This window comes from Oppia nitens, unplaced genomic scaffold (assembly GCF_028296485.1).
Source record: "Oppia nitens isolate AA-2021 unplaced genomic scaffold, nextdenovo-longstitch-racon4-pilon3 scaffold16_pilon_pilon_pilon, whole genome shotgun sequence".
In the NCBI taxonomy this organism is placed as follows: Eukaryota; Metazoa; Arthropoda; class Arachnida; order Sarcoptiformes; family Oppiidae; genus Oppia; species Oppia nitens.
In genome coordinates this window covers 1,794,719-1,815,728 of record NW_026533195.1, presented here as the reverse complement: position 1 = coordinate 1,815,728, position 21,010 = coordinate 1,794,719, and the positions used below count along the sequence as shown (strand labels likewise).

General features: G+C 21.0%; 3 protein-coding genes across 4 annotated transcripts; 2 read left to right on the top strand and 1 right to left on the bottom strand.

The window, feature by feature from the left end:
- Positions 1–764: 764 nt before the first annotated feature.
- Positions 765–2,306, bottom strand: LOC128965281 (uncharacterized). The gene is made up of 3 exons (XM_054311927.1): positions 2,212–2,306; positions 1,545–2,092; positions 765–1,113 (listed from the first exon to the last, which is right to left on the bottom strand). The coding sequence occupies exons 1-3, from the start codon at positions 2,304–2,306 to the stop codon at positions 836–838; spliced, it is 921 nt and encodes a 306-aa protein (XP_054167902.1). The 3' UTR covers positions 765–835.
- A 1,841-nt stretch (positions 2,307–4,147) lies between these two features.
- LOC128965108 (uncharacterized) lies at positions 4,148–6,186 on the top strand. Of its 2 annotated transcripts, none has more exons than XM_054311761.1 (5): positions 4,148–4,271; positions 4,741–5,142; positions 5,293–5,415; positions 5,527–5,680; positions 5,751–6,186. In XM_054311761.1, exons 2-5 carry the CDS (start codon positions 4,747–4,749, stop codon positions 6,176–6,178), a joined length of 1,101 nt encoding a protein of 366 aa, XP_054167736.1. In that variant the 5' UTR covers positions 4,148–4,271; positions 4,741–4,746; the 3' UTR covers positions 6,179–6,186. The 2 variants fall into 2 exon arrangements, with proteins under 2 accessions (XP_054167736.1, XP_054167735.1); XM_054311760.1 differs by having other exon boundaries at positions 4,701–5,142.
- Positions 6,187–10,163: 3,977 nt separating this feature from the next.
- LOC128965020 (cytochrome P450 3A8-like) lies at positions 10,164–13,983 on the top strand. The gene is made up of 7 exons (XM_054311673.1): positions 10,164–10,236; positions 10,687–10,918; positions 11,343–12,081; positions 12,162–12,328; positions 12,949–13,338; positions 13,761–13,856; positions 13,923–13,983. Exons 2-6 carry the CDS (start codon positions 10,769–10,771, stop codon positions 13,851–13,853), a joined length of 1,539 nt encoding a protein of 512 aa, XP_054167648.1. The 5' UTR covers positions 10,164–10,236; positions 10,687–10,768; the 3' UTR covers positions 13,854–13,856; positions 13,923–13,983.
- The last annotated feature ends 7,027 nt before the right edge of the window (positions 13,984–21,010 follow it).

The following is a 21,010-nucleotide window of genomic DNA, read 5'->3' as shown; positions in this document are numbered from 1 at the left end:
GCCGTATATTTAACACTATTCCTGGTAATCATATTTACAGCTTCAAGTATACAGTATGTGTTGGGCCAGTCGTATAATATACTACATAGTCGACAAGCTAGATGTGCTATAATTTAATTTATAATTTTAACTAAGTTTATTATATGCACTAAATTTTTTATGTAATTATTATTATTATTATTATTTGAAATGTAATTTAATCTTATTATGAAATACTAAAATAATTTAATTCAATAATAATATTTAATTAGTAAATAATAATAGAAAACAAATAAAAATAGTTTTTAAATTTAATTTGAAAAATATAAATTAAAAAAATCAAATTAATAGTATAATTAAATAATATTAATAATAATTCAATTAATTAATTAACATATTTGACATTATTATTATTATTCATAATGTAGTTTTATCTTAATAAAATTGAATTATTTAAAAAAAACATTAATTAAATGTTTTTTTTTTCAAATATAAGATTAATATTAAATAACTATTTATTTATTTTTTAGTAAAATAAACATTAAAATACTAATATATATATATATATATATTAAATAATTAAAATTTTTATAAGATTTAATTTATTTAATCAATAAAATTTAATTAATACTATTGAAAATGTATTATTAGTTCTATATATATATATACAGTATATATATAAAAATAATTTATAAAAAAAACATATCTACAAAAAAAAAWTTTTGTTAGCTATTTATAAAAAAAATCTATAATAATATTACTGGAGGGGGTGGGTGGGTTGGGGTGGGGTGATGAGAGGTAGGGTAATATTTTTAATAATAATTTTTGACAATTTGTTTTCATTTGTATTATAAAATTATTTGTTATATTTCTTATAAGCCATTAGTTGCAAGTATTGAAATGAATGCATCAATTCATGGATAGTATTGTCTTTAAAAAATTGTTTCCACGACAACAACATCGGATGGTTGGCCACCGTTACCGATGCCGACGCGGACACCGATTTGTCTGGTAAACTAAAATAGGCATTAAATACCTTATCCATAAAGTGGTCGTCAACTTTGACCTCAGTGTCAAATTGTTTACGATCATTGTAATAGATAGCGTAGGTGTTAAATATATCGGGCATCATATCTAATGTTTTAAATTAAAAATAATTAATAAATCAATAAATACAACCAAAAAAAATAAAATTATAACTAAACCAACAAAAAAAATTATTATAATTTTATAACTGATATAAATTTTAAAATTAGTTATACTTATAACCTATAATCTAATTAACTATATTACTAAAAAAAATAAGTTATTATTTTAATTTGTTTTTTTTTAAATAAAAATACAGATTTAATTCATAAAATATTATATAATTAATTAATTATAATAATATTTTTTGAATTAAATCTGTGTTTTTATTTAAAAAAAAACAAATTAAAATAATAACTTATTTTTTTAGTAATATATATATATTACTAAAAAAATAAGTTATTATTTTAATTTAATTTTTTTCAAAATAAAAATATAGATTTACTTCAAAAAAAAAAAATATTAATTATATACTTAACCTATAATGTGTTTGCGAGTCATTATTTCATTGATAGTCAATTGTTTGAATAATTTAATATCAAATCCATTGTCGACTAAACATTGTTTCCAATCATTTAATTGTCTATCAATTGAATGATATAACAGTTGCTGTCGTTGTTGTTGTTGTTGTTGTCGATCTTCAGTCTGACTGTTCAACAGTTGTTTATCATTCAAGTCATCTGATAGTATAATATTTGCAAAAAACAGTCCATCGCTTGACAACAACCGTCCAATGATTTCTATTATTTGCCTTTTATTTGACATATAGTTTAAGGTTAAGTTAGTGAACAGTAGATCCACTTTTGACTCCAATTGTCTGATACGTGGACTCAACTCAAGCCACGGGACACTCATATCTTGTAAGACATACTCAATAGAGGTATCGTCTGAACTGTTGGCCACAGCGTAGGCTAACATTTCGGGTACGACATCGATGGCCACCAATTGTTTGTGACTAATGTTTTCGGACAACATTCGGGTAACTCTGCCGTCACCGAAGCCCAGGTCAACAATCAGATCGTATGAACTGTTAGTTTGATTATTATATGATTAGTAATAATAATAATAATTATTATTATTTAATAAACTTTTTTTTTATCAAAAATTAAGATACTTTTTAATTAAAAATTTTCAAAAAATTAATACCATTTTTCATTAGTAATCAATTGAATTAATTTTAAATTAATTTCGTCCGAATTGTTGGCCAATGAAGCGTAATCTTCGGGTTTTATTTTATACATAGTTTTATTTATTATTATTTTTTTTAAAAAAAAAAGATTAAAAATTTTATACTAATAACTATTTAATTTAAAATTAATATTTGCTTATATATATATATATATATATATATATATATAGCAATTTACATTTTCAACAACAAAATTGATTAAATGACAAATAATTAAATGTTTTTTTCATAGGCATAAAATCATAACTTTTATAGCATAAAATTTATATATATTTATTACATTATATTTTTTTGAATAAATGTATAATAATAATGAWTTTTAAAAAAAATGATTACTAAGACAATAGTCAATATTAGCCAATAATTTATAATAACATAGCATTTTCTAACTAAACATACTTATAATTATAATTTATTTTCATTACTTTCATTGATTATTAATTATAAAATTTATATAGTTTTATTATTTTAATAATTTAATTATTGTTTTAAAATGATTTTTTTTTACAAATTCAATATTTATTCTCTTATTATATATATATATATATTTCACTTAAAATATAATTTTTATAAAAATATTTTATTTTTAAATAATTATAATTAATAAGATCTAATGTGTTTTTTAACTAAAATTATTAATTGAAAATATTGAAAAAAATTATTAATTTTAAATTGTATAAATAACTATTATATATATATATATATATATATATATATATACACAGTAGATATTTATATTTAATATTTTCTATAATTATTATAAAATTAAATTTAACAAAAAAATATATTTTATTTGTTATCTATTTGTTTTAAGCTTTTGTTATTAAAATTCTTAAATATATTATTTAAAATATAAATATACTGTATATTATATTCAAAAAAAACTGTATTTTTAATTTTATTTAATATTAATATTAATAATATATAATAAACACAATTATCATTAGTTATAATTTGTCAAACAGTTTTTTATTATACTACAATGACATTTCAATTTTATAAAGAAAAATATTAAAAATAATAAAAATCAATTCAATGATATTTGTTAATTAATAAACAATTTCACAATTGATTTCAAAATAATTATTATATTTATTATGACTAATATATACCTGAGTTATATTTTTTAATAATTTTAATAAAATAAATAATAAACTTTATATTTAAGCAAATTTACTATTGATTAAACTATTTATTTATCTAATAAATCAATAAATATTTAATTTATAATATTAAATGAAAAAAGAAATTAACATTAAATTTATAAAAAAAAGTATAATTTATTTTTAATGTTAAAAAATGTTAAATTAAAAACAAACTGTATATATATATCAATAGTTTTAATTGTATTGCAATGATATTTTAATTTTATATTTAAAAAATTTTTAAATAATGAATTTTGATAATATTTAGTACACATAAATTATTATAGTTTAACTATAAATTCAATAATAAAAAATTATTTTTAAAATTAAAAATTAAAAGTTCAATATATATATATAAATAATAGATAGATTTATATTTATAAAACATAAAATAAAATACAATTTATCCAAAAACAAATAATTTAATTAAGAAAAAATAATAATAATAATAATTACTTTATTAGATATTTAGTTTGATTTTTTGATTTAATTTTTTTTAAAAAAAAATTGTGTTTTATTACTATAGTACTTATGTACATACAAGTGTTAGTGATTAATAATTATTTAATATAACTATAGCAAACTGTATATACTGTTATAATAGTTATAATATACATTAAATAGTTTTTATTATACTGTATTACAATGACATTTATAATATATAATTTTTTTTTATATAAAAATAATAAAAACATACAAAAAAAATGAAAATCATTTCTATTCATGTGTATTTGTTATACACATAGAGATTTATTTCAATAATAATAATAATTATTATACAGTTTAACTATAACTAACTATGTCTAGCAACTAAATAACTTATATTTTTTTAAATAGTTTTTTATCTTGAACAATTAACTTGAACTTTAAAAGTAAGTATTTATAAAAAAAAATAATAATATTTTTTACTAAAATTAATTAAAAAAAAATAATTTATCTACAACACTATATATATTATATCTATATTAATATAATATATATTTATCTAATTAATAGCAAATAATTTTTTTTTTATAACTACATGTACTAAAGTTAATAAAAATTATTTACAAATCTCTCTCTCTCTCTCTCTCTCTCTCTCTCTCTCTATATATATATATATATATATATATATATATATATACATATTATACATACATATTATACATACATATTATACATACATATTATACATACATATTATACATACATATTATACATACATATTATACATACATATTATACATACATATTATACATACATATTATACATACATATTATACATACATATTAATATAATATATATTTATCTAATTAATAGCAAATAAAAAAAACAAATTTTTTTAACAACAAAATAAAAGATCAAAATGACTGAAAACAATGAACTAATCGATGGATGGATACATGAATGTCAACAAATGTTTGATGAGATTATCGACAAAGTTTTGAATGAATCTTTAGGATCGGATTTCAAACGATTGAGACCGTCATTGCAGAAAATGTTTGATTATGTTTTAGGGAACCGGGATTTGTATGCTTTCGCCAGAATACTATTATCAACGTATAGTGTACTGAGTGGTTGTGGTGATGGCGGTGCTGGTGGTGGTGATGAGCACAACCAGGGATCAAACAACCAGCCAATTGATAGGCGTGTCTATGCATTGGTCTGTGCTATGGCAATGGTTATCATTTACGTTGATATGTTGGACGATATTATGGACGGCTCGGACACACGTCTAGGAAAGCCGTGTTGGCATACATTGGTAATTATAAAATGCATTAATAATAATAATGATAATTATTAGTATTATTATTATATGTCTAATACTTTTAGTACACATAGGAATAGTAAATGTTTTTTTTAAAATTATTATTATTATGTCATTTGATTGATTATTACGTATAATTTTTAGCCAACAGTGGGTATGTCGGCCCTAAACGATAGTACTATAGTATTGTCGACAACTTATAAGATTTTGAAACTATATTTTAGTGATCATCAAAATTATGTGCAAATTGTTCACTGCATTCAAGAGGTTAAGTATATATATATATAATATATTTATTATTAAATATGATTTATTATAAAAGATTTTTTTTTAAAACTAATTATCTATAATAACTACTGTATATCTATATATATATAGTCTATCGAGAAGACAGCTTACGGCCAATTGTTGGACATGCAGTCTACCCGTTCCCAGACAAACAATGTTGATCTGAATACCTATACCTTAGATAACTATAGACAAATTAATAAAGCTAAAAATGGTGATTTTGCTACCGGTGCATTTTTATTGGGTTAGTTATACAAAACCAAAAGCATATATAATAATATTAGAAATAATTGATTATTTATTGTTGTTATTAGGTATGTATGCATCGGGTCAGTCATCGTACGCTAATTTGGACAAAATTGACGAAACGTTGACCGCATTGGCCATTCTGGAAGGTGTTACCAATGATTTGGATGATTTGCTAACCGATGGCACCGATATTTCAGAGGGTAAGTGCAGCTGGCTTTACGTTAGGGCCATACAGTTGGCTGATAATCGACAAAAATCATTGCTATTGGCTAACTATGGACTCCCGGATCCCGGTGCTGTCCAACTGATCAGACAATTGTACGGCGAGTTGAATATCAAGACCGAAACCGAGGAGTTTATCAAAACCGAGATCCGACTATTGAAACAAAAATCATTGGATATCAGCAGTACTACTGATAATACAGTACTCAATCAATTGCTTAACAAATTTATTGCAATCTATAAGAAATATTTTGAATATTTAAATATTTAATTATAAATTAATTATTTTAATTTTCTAATTAATATATTTTACTAATTTTTTTTTTTAAAATAATCAAGTTAAATTTTTTTTTGTTGATTAAATAGTGTTAATTTGTAGATTCAATTTTGTAGTTCAATACAACATCAACAACAAAAACAATTATAATAATCAAGATTACATTTATTTTTATCAATTATTTTTAAATAATAGTTATTTATTATATATATGAATAAAAATTAATAAAACTTAATCTAATTTATTGCAATCTATGATAAAAATATTTTGATTATAGAAATATTTAATTTTAAAAATTATTTTCTAATTTTCTAATTAGATATTTCTAATTTAATATTAATTAAAAATAATATTAATTAGTAGACTCTATTGATAGTTAATACAATAACAAACAATTATAATAATCAAGATTACATTTATTTTTATCAATTATTTTTAAATAATAATTAATAGTATAGTTAATAATAGTTATATATATATATATATATATATATATATATACAACAGGTATATTTATGAGTAAAAATTAATAACGCTTTTAATATAAAATATTCAATATGTAATATGATTTTTTTTTGTTAAAATTATGTTTATGTTACTAAAAATTTTTTTCATTGCCACGATTTTAATAAAACATAAATAAAATGATTACTTAGTTTTTTTATTACTTTAATATGATTATACATAAAAATTAACTTTAATATAAAAATATTATTATAATGAAAAACATAATAATAAATAATTGTTTGATATTAATTATATAAATGACTATTATATATATACAGTAGATATTTATATTTAATATTTTTTAGATATTTAATTGAAGATTATAGATTAAATAATATAAATTATTTAAAAATTCTAATTATTAGTATTTTACTATTTGTTTTAATAATTATTTTACAAAAAAAAAGTTATGTTTAGTTATGTCAACTTTTATTTTAAAAATAACTCTTAAGTATAGTATTTTTTTTTTAATATATAATACATTAAAAAAATTGTATTTTTAATTAAATTTAGTATATATATTAACACAATTATCACTAGCTATAATTAGGCAAACTAGTTTTAATTGTGTATTACAATGACATTTCAATTTTATAAAAAAAAAACTATTTGTAATAATCAAAATTATTTCAATACGTTTTTGTTAATAAACTTTCCACATATATATATATTTAATTGCAAAAATAATTATTATATTTGATGTCTAATATTTACATTGGTATCTAATATAATTACTATAATTATTAATTAATAATAACTTAAATAAACTTAAATTTTTAGGTTATGTATGTTATCAAATGTTTGTGTATCAGACAAAATAAACTCAATTATAATTATTTAAGGTATATGTAATAACTTATGTAAGAAATTTTATAAAGCTAAATAAGCTTATAAAAAAATTAAATTTAATAAATTAATAATTGTACAGAATTTTATTAATAACAACAATAGCAAAAATTTATTATCAATGAGTGCTATAAATAAATAAAAAACTAAAAACAAAAATTATCTTTAATTAATTAAATTTTTCTGTCTTTATCTTATATCTAAAAATGTGAATAATAATAATTATTATTGATTTATTTATGCAAACATTTAATTAAATTTTAATTAGAATAAAAAAACAAAAAATTATAATATTTGTTTTATTTTATTAAATTAGTATATTAAAAAAATAATATTTTCATTAAAATTTTGCATATATGTATGTGTATACATAGTTTTATTTTATTTTTAAAAACAAACTATTATGATTTATAAAATAAATATATTAAAAAAAATTTTATACTAATAATTATTTTATTGATATTAATATTTTTAATAAACCAGTAATAAAAAAAATGATTATCAAAAACATCATTGTATAGTAGATTAGAAATTAGTTCAATAAATAATAATTTGCTAAACATTTACTGTTTATTTAATTGTTATGACATAGCAATTAATAACAATAATAAAAAATATGCAATGACATAGCATTTATACAGTTAAACTTCAAATAAATTTATAATATGTTTTTTAAATAGGCATAAAATCATACTAATAAATATTAATATTTATAATAATTTACTATTTATTTATTATTAATATTTTATTAATATTTTATTAATATTTTATTAATATTTTATTAATATTTTATTAATATTTTATTAATATTTTATTAATATTTTATTAATATTTTATTAATATTTTATTAATATTTATTTTACGATTTATTTTAGTATAAAAATTATGTTTTCAATGACGTTATATAATGTACTACTGTATAGTGTAAACATTGAAAAAATAATATTATTATTGTTATTACAATTTATATTAAAAAAAATAAATATTTTATTTGTTTTTCTATTATTTGTTTTTTTATTAGTAATGGAATTATTTTTGTATTTATTTAAGATTAATTAATATTTCAAATAATAATAATAATAATAATAAAATATTATTAATATTATTTAATTATGCTATTTATTTGACATTTGATTTTAATAATGTTTTAATTTATTTACCAAAAATAATGATTTTGCTAAAAAAAAACTTAATAGTTTAATAACAAATATTTTATTGTTAAATAAATAAGTAGTACTAATATATTAATATTTATAAAATAGTATTAATAAAATTAGTTTTTTTCAATTAATAACTATAGATGTATTTAATTATAATTATAGTTTTAAATTTACATGCAAACATAAATGTCCTAGAATAATTATTTATAAATTAGTTTATATCAATTACTAAATTTTAATAAAATTATAATTGTTTTTTTTGTTAAAATTTTACAATTTGTTACTTATTTAAAATAATTTACTTAAATATTATTATAAAAATTAATTTTTAGAAAATAGTTACTATAGTTATCAAGAGTTTTATATATTTATTTTTTTAAATATTAAATTTAAATTCATAGTAATTTTTGTTGGTTGAGTTAATTAGATATAAAACAATTATATAAACATTTATATTTAATTAATATATAAATTATATATTTATTTGTTGTTTACTTTACAAAGTTTTAACTTACTTTAAACATATTATTATTAATATTATTGTGTTTTAGTTTACCTGAAAATATTTTTTGATGACTAATATATATATAGATATTTAATATAATTACTAGACATTTATAATGACTCATTAGTTTAACATTAAAACCAGTTAAATAATGTTAGAAAGCATTTCCAGAACGAACTCCTTATCCAGGAATTAAATATAACAAAAAATTAAGAAGTCATGTAAGATATTATATTAACCATAAAGATATTAAATATTAGTCATGTAGGGTATCAAATTCATTCAGTATCAGACAAAATAAACTCAATTTTAGGTCATGTGAGGTATCAGATTCATTCAGTATAACAATATAAACTTTACTATAGTCATGTAGGGTATCAAATATATAATTATTATAAAAATAAACAACTAGAGTCATTTAGGGTATCAAATGTATCAGTATTAGACAAAATAAATTCAATTTTAGTCATTTAGGGTATCAAATGATTCGGTATAACAAAATAAACTCTACTATAGTCATTTAGGGTTTTTTTAAAAAATCATTTAACTATGAAACATAATTAATGTTTAATCAAAAAATTTTAACTTTCTTCAAAACTTCCAACAACAACAAAAATATCTATACAGACATATAGAATTCAAATACCTAACTAATTTCAATGAGTTGATTCAAATAATAATAAGTACATGTATTATTTAGTATAAATATATATATATATATATATATATATATATATATATATATATATATATATATATATATATATATATATATATAAGTTGCACAAACAACACAAAGATTTCCAAAATCATAGTAATATAATATTATTAACTTTAATATATATATATATATATATATATATATATTAAAAATTAGATTATTAATATAACATAATTTTTTTTTTATTAAATAATCATTTTTCTATAATAAATAACTAAAACCACAATATGTTATATTTATTTGAATCAAATCTATTAATTCAATGGACTAGTATTTTATTAGTTATTTTATTAAGTTTTTACGCAATTTATAGGTAATTATAAAAAATAATTTAAATTTAAATCTAAATTTATTTATTATTTTTTTGTTTATTTGTTTTAAATACTATATACTACTGTAAATATTAAATATATAAAAATAACTTTATATACAATATATATATATATATATATATTTATGTTAATTTATTTATTAAGTTAATAAAATTGAAAATATGTATAAAGTTATTGTATTTATTCAAAAGTATAATAATTTTATAATTATATTTTTTTATATTTTAAATTAATTAATTATAAATTAAAATAATTGACTAATTATTATTATTATTTAAAAGTAATTTAAATTAAATTATAAATGTTTTTTAGTGATTTTTGTATAAATAAACTATTATTATTATTATAGTTATTAATTATTGTTAATTAAAAGCTAGTATTTAATATAAATTAATTAAATTATAATTATTTATTTCATAATTTTTTAAAAGATATTATCTGTCAAAATGTAATTATTGGGAGACACAAGGCGTCCAAACAGTATCGGTTGGGCTATGGACTCGGTTAACAAAAATGGCGCACAATTGGGAACAGGATTTGTACCGTCGGTACGGCAAATGTTTCGGTGTCTATGAGCTAACAGTTCCGGTACTCTATGTGTCGGATCCGGTAGTGATTCGCGACGTTTTGATCAAAGATTTTCATTGTTTTGTAAACAAAAGGGTATTACTATTACTATTACTATTACTATTACTATTACTATTACTATTACTATTACTATTACTATTACTATTACTATTACTATTACTATTACTATTACTATTACTATTACTATTACTATTACTATTACTATTACTATTACTATTACTATTACTATTACTATTACTATTACTATTACTATTACTATTACTATTACTATTACTATTACTATTACTATTACTATTACTATTACTATTACTATTACTATTACTATTACTATTACTATTACTATTACTATTACTATTACTATTACTATTACTATTACTATTACTATTACTATTACTATTACTATTACTATTACTATTACTATTACTATTACTATTACTATTACTATTACTATTACTATTACTATTACTATTACTATTACTATTACTATTACTATTACTAGTCATTTACCAACAATACTGATCCAGTGATGGACAATATGCTCGACAATCTTATGGGACACAACTGGAAGAGAGTCCGATCGATAATATCGCCGACATTTACCAACAGTAAACTAAAACTAATGATACCATTGATTAAGGAATGTCTGCAAACAATGGACAAGAATCTCGAGAGAGTGGCCGCCGACGCCGCCACTGCCGACGGGTCATCACAACTACCCTTACTTGAGACTGATATCAAACAATTGTTTGGCGCCTACAGTATGGAAGTCATCATTCAGGTTGCCTTCGGTGTCAAAGTTGACGTAATGATCGATGAGGACAACCCTATCATACGAAATATACGGACATTTTTCGCCCGTGATCTTAGTCTACGATATTATATCCTATTTCTACCGGAATCGCTGGTCAAATGGTTGAAACTGGAAATTTTCGACCGAAATGTTACCAAATTTTTCCAAGACTTTACACTTAAACTGATTGATGACTATCGCCGACAACAACAACAACAACTGAAGACTGGAGTCAATGGTAATCAACAAAAACGGATCTACTTTTTGCAGTTAATGTTAGACTCGATGTCATCAACCGAAACAACGACCGACGATAAAGTAGATGTTATTACCGATGAAGAAGACGAAGACATTACTGATGGCTCAGTCAATAATCAGGAAGAATATGAAGAGTTGTTTTCGTCGTCGTTGTCGTCGTCGACGAAATCGATGAACACGTCTAACAAAAGTAATAAAGTTTTTAATTAATAAAAAAAAATTTTTTATAAATAATTTAATACTAAAATTACAAAAAAAAACAATCGATAGGTATATCAATTGATGAACTAATATCTCAATCGGTATTTTTGTTTATTGCCGGTTACGAGACAACTGCCTCAACACTATCGATAGTATCGTATTTGTTGGCCAAGAATCCCGTAGTTCAGGAAAAATTGTTTGAAGAAGTCGATGACTATTTCATACATAACAGTCAGGTATTAATATACTGTATATTTATATACCGTATATAATAGGCTACATAAGCACACAGATAGAGATATAGAGATAGAGATAGAGATAGAGATAGAGATAGAGATAGAGATAGAGATAGAGATAGAGATAGAGATAGAGATAGAGATAGAGATAGAGATAGAGATAGAGATAGAGATAGAGATAGAGATAGAGATAGAGATAGAGATAGAGATAGAGATAGAGATAGAGATAGAGATAGAGATAGAGATAGAGATAGAGATAGAGATAGAGATAGAGATAGATAGAGATAGAGATAGAGATAGAGATAGAGATAGAGATAGAGATAGAGATAGAGATAGAGATAGAGATAGAGATAGAGATAGAGATAGAGATAGAGATAGAGATAGAGATAGAGATAGAGATAGAGATAGAGATAGAGATAGAGATAGAGATAGAGATAGAGATAGAGTACTAAAAAACAGGTAAACTATAAAAACTAAAAAACACTGAATCGTTTCCTATTGATCTCTACCCTACCCTACCCTACCCTACCCTACCCTACCTTACCCTACCCTACCCTACCCTACCCTACCCTACCCTACCCTACCCTACCCTACCCTACCCTCCCATCTCAACTCTACAGAAAGACGTCGACTACGATATATTACGTTCGCTAAAATACTTGGACGCAGTTATCAAAGAATCGATTAGATTGTATCCGAACTCACCGTTTATCGAACGAGAAGCCAACACTGACTATACGTTGAGCACTGGTATCCAAATAAAAACCGGTCAACAAATTCATATACCTATCTATGCTATACATCGAGATGATGATAACTTTCCCCGAGCCGACCAGTTTATACCCGACAGGTTTCTGGATGATAACGATATACAGCAGCCGCACAATCCGTACGTCTATTTGCCGTTTGGTATCGGACCGCGAAACTGTTTGGGCAAACGATTGGTCGATTTGATAAGCAAACTATCGCTGGCCAATGCCGTACATAAGTACCGGTTCATCGACACTGGGGTAGAGTATATAAATAAATATATATTATATATATACTGTATATATACAGATATATATACTAATATATATATTTGTATATATATTATATATATACTGTATATATATATTATATATATACTGTATATATATGCAAATATATATATATATACAGTATATATATATAATATATATATATATACAGTATATATATAATATATATACAGTATTTATATAATATATATACAAATATATATAATATATATATACAAATATATATATATATACTGTATATAGTATATATATATATATATGTTAAATAAATACTCAATTCAGTATATTTTGATAGATTGTATAGTATATAAAATAATTTTACTAATTTATTTTTGTATTATTATTATTATTGATTTTTTTGTTTTGTTTTTACATTTATTTTTTTATTTTAGAAACCAATGGAATTTTATGAAAATTTGCTTCTAATGGCACCTAAAAAAGTTATGGTTAGTGTTGAGAAACGGGAGGTTAAAAAACATCAATGAGTGGTAAAAATTGAAAAACTAAACAAAAATAATTTGTTTTAATCAAAATTTTCTGTCTTTATTTTTTAGCTAAAAATAAAATAATAATTATTATTGAATTTTTTTTCAAACAATTTAATTAAATTTTAATTAGAATAAAAAAGCATTTATAATATTGTTTTTATTTTATTAAAATAATATATTATTATTAAAATTTCTACTGTGTATGTGTATGTGTATGTGTATGTGTATGTGTATGTGTATGTGTATGTGTATGTGTATGTGTATGTGTATGTGTATGTGTATGTGTATGTGTATGTGTATGTGTATGTGTATGTGTATGTGTATGTGTATGTGTATGTGTATGTGTATGTGTATGTGTATGTGTATGTGTATGTGTATGTGTATGTGTATGTGTATGTGTATGTGTATGTGTATGTGTATGTATATGTATGTGTATGTGTATGTGTATGTGTATGTGTATGTGTATGTGTATGTGTATGTGTATGTGTATGTGTATGTGTATGTGTATGTGTATGTGTATGTGTATGTGTATGTATATGTGTATGTGTATGTGTATGTGTATGTATATGTGTATGTGTATGCCAACTGACCCATTTTACTAATAAATAGTATTGCTAATAGACACGAGCTTAGGGTGGGGGAGGGGGAGGATAGCTCTATGTAATAATTTTTTAGCCAAATTAGCAAATTTTAGTCATATAATAAAATAATTAACTAATATTGATTTTGTAATTATCCTAAATTTAATAAAATTATTTTCAATTTATATTGGTTTATATTAATATAATAAATAAATTTATTTTTTAGAAAAAAAACACAAAATATCATTTTCCGATATAAAATTTTATTAAAAATAATATAATTTTTTATTTATGCTTAAGAAAAACAATCTTGATTATTTATGATGATTTAGAATTTCATATATATATATATATATATTTAAATTTAAATTTAAATTTAGTTTGTAATAATAAAGTAATTAATAAATATACAGTACTATATTTATAAAATTAATAATAATGATTATAATTATTATTAAAACTGTATTGAATAAATTTAGAAAATTTATCCAGCTAATTAGTAAACTATTATCATTAATTAGCCAGTTAATCAGGGATATTATCAAAATAATTATACTATTTATTGTTGGTCCAGACTATCAAAATGTTTGCAAAACGTTTGAACAATTTGAACAGTTTTCCAGTCAAAACTATTTGATACCATTCAATAGTATTGATGACCAGTTCAGGGGTAGTCCAGTTAGACCGTCCCGACTACTAATGTGTATCATATGGAATCTGACATTTGTTAATGCATTTGTTCGCGGGATAGCATTGAATCGGTTTGTCGATAATCCGGTACTATTGGCACTGGTAGGTTTTAAAAAAAAAAAATTATTTTTTGAAAAAATATTTAATATAAAAATTTTAGAATAATTTTTGAATAAATATTATTTATATTTTTTCAAAAATAAAATTAATATCAGATTCAGATATATAAATATATTTAATTTTAATAGAATATAATATATATTAGTTTTATTATTTTAATTTAATTGTAATACAGTATATTATACAGTAATTATATATTTCTAAATAATACTAATATATAGTAAATATATATATAGTGAGAGAGAGAGAGAGAGAGAGAGAGAGAGAGAGAGAGAGAGAGAGAGAGAGAGAGTTAGAGAGAGTTAGAGAGAGAGAGTTAGAGAGAGAGAGAGTTAGAGAGAGAGTTAGAGAGAGTTAGAGAGAGTTAGAGAGAGTTAGAGAGAGTTAGAGAGAGTTAGAGAGAGAGAGAGAGAGAGAGAGTTAGAGAGAGTTAGAGAGAGTTAGAGAGAGTTAGAGAGAGTTAGAGAGAGTTAGAGAGAGTTAGAGAGAGTTAGAGAGAGTTAGAGAGAGTTAGAGAGTGAGTGAGTGAGTAAGTGAGAGAGAGAGAGAGAGAGAGAGAGAGAGAGAGAGAGAGAGAGAGAGAGAGATAGTGAGTGAGAATATATCGTATATTTTATAATAGATAGCAGAGTATTATTATAATTAAAAAAAATTATAATATTTGAATTATTTAGGTAGGTTGGACCGGCCCCGTACAACAATTGAAAATTATATCAATAGCCGGTACAATGTCACTGATGGCTGCAATAGTAACCGTATATCTATATCTAGGACTGGATTGTAGTCAACAAACAACTACCCGTCTATTTTGGACATATATGTATCGTTTGAAATACAATCTAATCAGATATCCATTGAATCAATCTAATCGTAAATGGTTTCTGATATTAATAAGATTTTTAACCTGGTATCTATTGAAGCCAATATTACTATTCAATATACTATGGGGTAGTATGTTTTATATAGGTATTACATTAGCTTATCAATTGAATAGTACTGCTATCATCCAGACACCATGGCCGATTTATATCTATTGGACATTGACAACAATCTTATTGATTATACATGCACTGGCTTATGTAGTCTATGTATTTCTACTATTTGTTACAATCATAGTATATTTGGTATTAAAATTTAAGGAAATTAATTTGAAATTTAATCGAGCCTCCTACTATACTAACAGTCCTAATCATCGACTAATACAATATGCTATAGGCGAGCACCAGTATGTTACCAAATTTTGTTCAGCCATCAATCAGTATATCTGTCCACTGGTTTGTATATCATTTTATTCATCATGCTCGATTTTTGTATTCCTACAATACATGGCCGACTCGGGTCACCAGTATTTTGTTGAACTAAAAATCCGATACCTAACAGCCCTATGGCTGCTAATGGCTTATGTATTACTAACGGCTGTTTCCTATGTATTCATACTAATACCTCGTTTAGCCCACCGATCCTTATCGCTAATGTATTCCTATTTGACCCGATATTCAGCTCAGCTATCGATTAGCGATAGACTACGGCTAATGGTTTACATAGAGAAGCTGGCGTCGGGACCTCAAATCGGTTTCTATTGCTATGATTTATATCCATTAAATACCTATGAGATTGCAATGTTTGTATTGACTGCTTGTAATAACTATATGATGTGTGTCCAGACATTTCAATAATTTATATTATTATTATATTTAGTTTTATATTATATTTTTAATAAATTAAAACATATTTCAATAATAATAATAATTTTAAAAAAATTAATTTATAAAATAGTACTTATGTTTCATAGTTAAGTTTTAATGATTTAATTACTAAATTTACTAAAAAAAATTGTATTAAAATATTTAAATTATAATATCTTGAACATTTTTTTTAAAAAGAAAAAACTTAATAAATTAAAAATCAAAATTACTATAAAGTTTTTTTTATTATTATTTTTATATTCATTACAATTGTTATTATATTATTAATGTAATTTTTTTTTTAATATTTATTGTAATATTATTTAAATATTATTATTTTTATTGTAAATTTTAATAAAAAAAGTACAATAATAATTATTTATAAATAAAACATATTTTTTTGTAATCTTAATGAATATTTTTGTATGAATAAATATTTATTTATTTTTAGTTAATGATTGTTATAACGCAAAATAATAATATTATTATTTTTTTTAAAAATCTGTAATAATATTTATTTAGAAAAAATGCGTAAACAATATTTGAAAATATTTGAAATTAAAAATATTTATTATAATCATTAGACATAATAATAATAATAATGAAAATCATAATAATATTAAGTTATTATCATTAATTATGATACTATATGTAGAAATAAAAATATTAAAAATAATATATAAAACAATTCATATTATTTATAAACTAGAAAACTTTATTTATTTATTTTTGTAAAAAAATATTTACTGATATAAATACATTATTATAGCTTAATGTTTAAATATTAATAATAATAGTTAATTCAACATCAAAAAAATCAATAAAATTTATATATATATATAKATATACAACAATAAATAGTTAGTATATAAATAATTGATTCAAAAAAAACAACTCATAATATTTGAGATATAAATATATAATCTCTTTAACTAAAAAAAATTACTTAAAAATAATGTTTTTAAATAAAATATTACTAAAAAAATATATTGTTTTTAAATTAAATATTACTAAAAAAATATTGTTTTTAAATTAAATATTACTAAAAAAATATTGTTTTTAAATTAAATATTACTTAAAAAAATATTGTTTTTTTTTAAAAAAATAGTTAAACAAACTTTAATTTGTTTTTTAATCAACAAAAAAATGTCAATTATTGTTTGCAACAAATATTTACCACTGGATAAACGTGTTGAACGCGCGTGCAGTCAACTATACCTAATTGGGCTATCACTGAAAAAACCAATTATACCACTAATATCGACAACACAAACAACTATACCTATAGGTGGTCATCACCGACACCGACACTGGACCAGACATCCCATAAATGTATCGCTAATCCAATGGTCATATCTGATAATACATATTATATTATTATTGCTAAATACTGGCGATTCAAACAATGATTACCATCTAACTGTCCTATTGGGTGACTTTTCCGAAATGTTGGACATACCTCAGGCTGGCCTACAATATAAGCTAGCTGCTTGTATATGGACTATTAAAAACATAATCATTCAATTGATATTCATTTACAACTATTATTATGTCGGCACCGGTAGTACATGTATACCATTTATGCCTGTATTTGATATGCTGTCCGGTTGGCGTACACCCCTGAGTCTAGGACTCGATGATCCAGTAATGGTCGATAAATTTACCCGATTAGCCCGGAAACTGTTTCGATGGGCACAATGGATAACCACTAGACTGACCCCATTAGCTGGACTGATGCCCATAATTATCTACTATAGTTCAACCAGATCCATGAGTACGTCCATTGTTTATGGTCTACCCAATACAATCTATCAACTAAATGTATTCTACTATAATTTTGCCATCAGCACCTGGATGCTAGTCTATTTCTATTTGGAACATTGGTATTTTAAAATTAAATTACAAAAGTTGCATGATAAAATTTCTATTTTGTTCAAACATATTGATGATGATGATGATGAAAATATTATTGATAATAATAATAATGAAAATAATAATAGTAATAATAATATTAATATTAATAATAGTAATAATAATAGTAGTAATAATAGTAGTAATAATAGTAGTAATAATAGTAGTAATTATAGTAGTAATAATAGTAGTAATAATCGTAGTAATAGTGGTAATAATATTAGTAATAATAATAGTAATAATAGTATTAATAATAATAGTAATAATTATAGTAATAATACTATTAGTAATAATAATATTAGTAATAGTAGTAATAATTATAGTAATAATAGTAATAATTATAGTAATAATTATAGTAATAATAATAATAATAGTAATAATAATAATAATAATAATAATAATTGTAATGATAATATTAATAAAAATCTTAATAATAATAATCTAAAAAAATTACTATATATTAGCAAAATTTTAACCAGATTAAATAAATTAACATTAGAAATTAGATTATCCAATAGTACATATTGGTCAAAATATTTGCTTGCTGAATGGCTACTAATGGGTACAATAGTTGTTATGAATATACATGGATTAATTTATTTGAAATTTCACTATCTAATCAAATTGGTTGCATTCAATTGTTTGCTATTGTTTTTGATATATCTAATATTTATCATGTTTATTACGGCATCAGTAAATTATCAAGCTAAACAATTTTATAAATTATTGATTAAAACTTATTATAATTTAAAATTAATTGATAATAATAATAATAATAGTTGTTTATCAAGCAACAATTACTTACTAGTTATTAAATATAAAATTAAGGTATTTAACATTACTATTATATATATTTATGTTAAATTTTTTTTTTAATTTTTTTTTAAATTTACTATAGTTATTAACATGGATTGATATACTATCTAATTGTAACATTGGCTATACGTGTTGGAAATTGTTTATTATTAATTATTTTCGATGCTATGAAGTAAGTTTACAACAATAATAACAACAAATTAAATATTTATTAAATTTTTTTGCATTAATTAGTTTATAATAATTAATTAAAATATTAATTACACCCATTTTTTTTGATTAGCTAATTGAATAATAAATTTTTTATTTTATTTTTGTTTTTATAGATTATAGCATTTTTGGTTACACTGTTTCTTAAATTGAATGAATTTTATAATAAGTTAAGTTAATTATATAATAACTATTTAAAAATAAATAAATATGTATTTAAACTATTGTTTGTAAATTTTAAAATATATCAATAATAATAATAATAATAATTATTATTATTATTATTATGCATTATAAACATTAATATAAATCCCCTCCCTATTAATATATATTAATTTAATATATTTACTTTATTAATATTAGGATTAATTAAATAAATCATTTTTGCGATTAACTAATGTAATATACTAATTATTTTATTTATACTTAATATGCTTTAAAAATCAGTATCAAATTTTTATTTTTAAAAAAATATTTATTTATTTTCTAACAATATATAGTAACATAAATACTGTAATAACAATAATGAAAAATATTATTATTTATAAATATAATTAATATAATTTTATTATCATTAGTGAAATAATTATATTTCTCTAATTTATTATTTAATTATATTGTTTACATTAAAAATATATATTATATTATAGTGTTATTGTTTATTTTTCAAACTAATTTATATATTATTATAATGTAGCATTTTTTAATATAAACAGTAGCTATAGTAATTAATATAATTTAATATTATTGTTATTATTTGTATTTATTATCAACAATAAAAATCAATATATTTAATTTTAACTATAGTAAATTAATTTTATTAAAATATAAAAACTAAAAATAGATTAATAATAAGTATTAAAAAACAAAATATTTAATATTTATTAAAAAATATATAGTTTTTTATATTAAAAAAATAACAGACTTTTATTATATTAAATATATTTTGTGTGCAATAAAAATGTTTATTTTTCCCACTTGTAAAACGTGTTGAACGCGCGTGCATTCAATGTATATAAGTATACGTAATAAGGTTATCATTGAACAAATCATTTTAAATACTTTATTTAAAATAATTTATTTATTTAATTTTTTATTTTTTTAATATAGATTTAATTCCATTAATTTAATGAAAAATGTT

Bases quoted from the DNA above. Each gene is read 5' to 3' on its own strand.
- LOC128965281 (XM_054311927.1), bottom strand. From the start codon at position 2,306: ATGTATAAAATAAAACCCGAAGATTACGCTTCATTGGCCAACAATTCG. The intron at 2,093-2,211 runs GTATTAATTTTT...TCAAACTAACAG, and splicing joins TTGATTACTAATGAAAAATG to TTCATACGATCTGATTGTTG. The intron at 1,114-1,544 runs GTTAAGTATATA...TTAAAACATTAG, and splicing joins GACTCGCAAACACATTATAG to ATATGATGCCCGATATATTT.
- LOC128965108 (XM_054311761.1), top strand. From the start codon at position 4,747: ATGACTGAAAACAATGAACTAATCGATGGATGGATACATGAATGTCAA. The intron at 5,143-5,292 runs GTAATTATAAAA...TATAATTTTTAG, and splicing joins AGCCGTGTTGGCATACATTG to CCAACAGTGGGTATGTCGGC. The intron at 5,681-5,750 runs GTTAGTTATACA...TGTTGTTATTAG, and splicing joins TACCGGTGCATTTTTATTGG to GTATGTATGCATCGGGTCAG.
- LOC128965020 (XM_054311673.1), top strand. From the start codon at position 10,769: ATGGCGCACAATTGGGAACAGGATTTGTACCGTCGGTACGGCAAATGT. The intron at 10,919-11,342 runs GTATTACTATTA...TACTATTACTAG, and splicing joins ATTGTTTTGTAAACAAAAGG to TCATTTACCAACAATACTGA. The intron at 12,329-12,948 runs GTATTAATATAC...TCAACTCTACAG, and splicing joins ATTTCATACATAACAGTCAG to AAAGACGTCGACTACGATAT.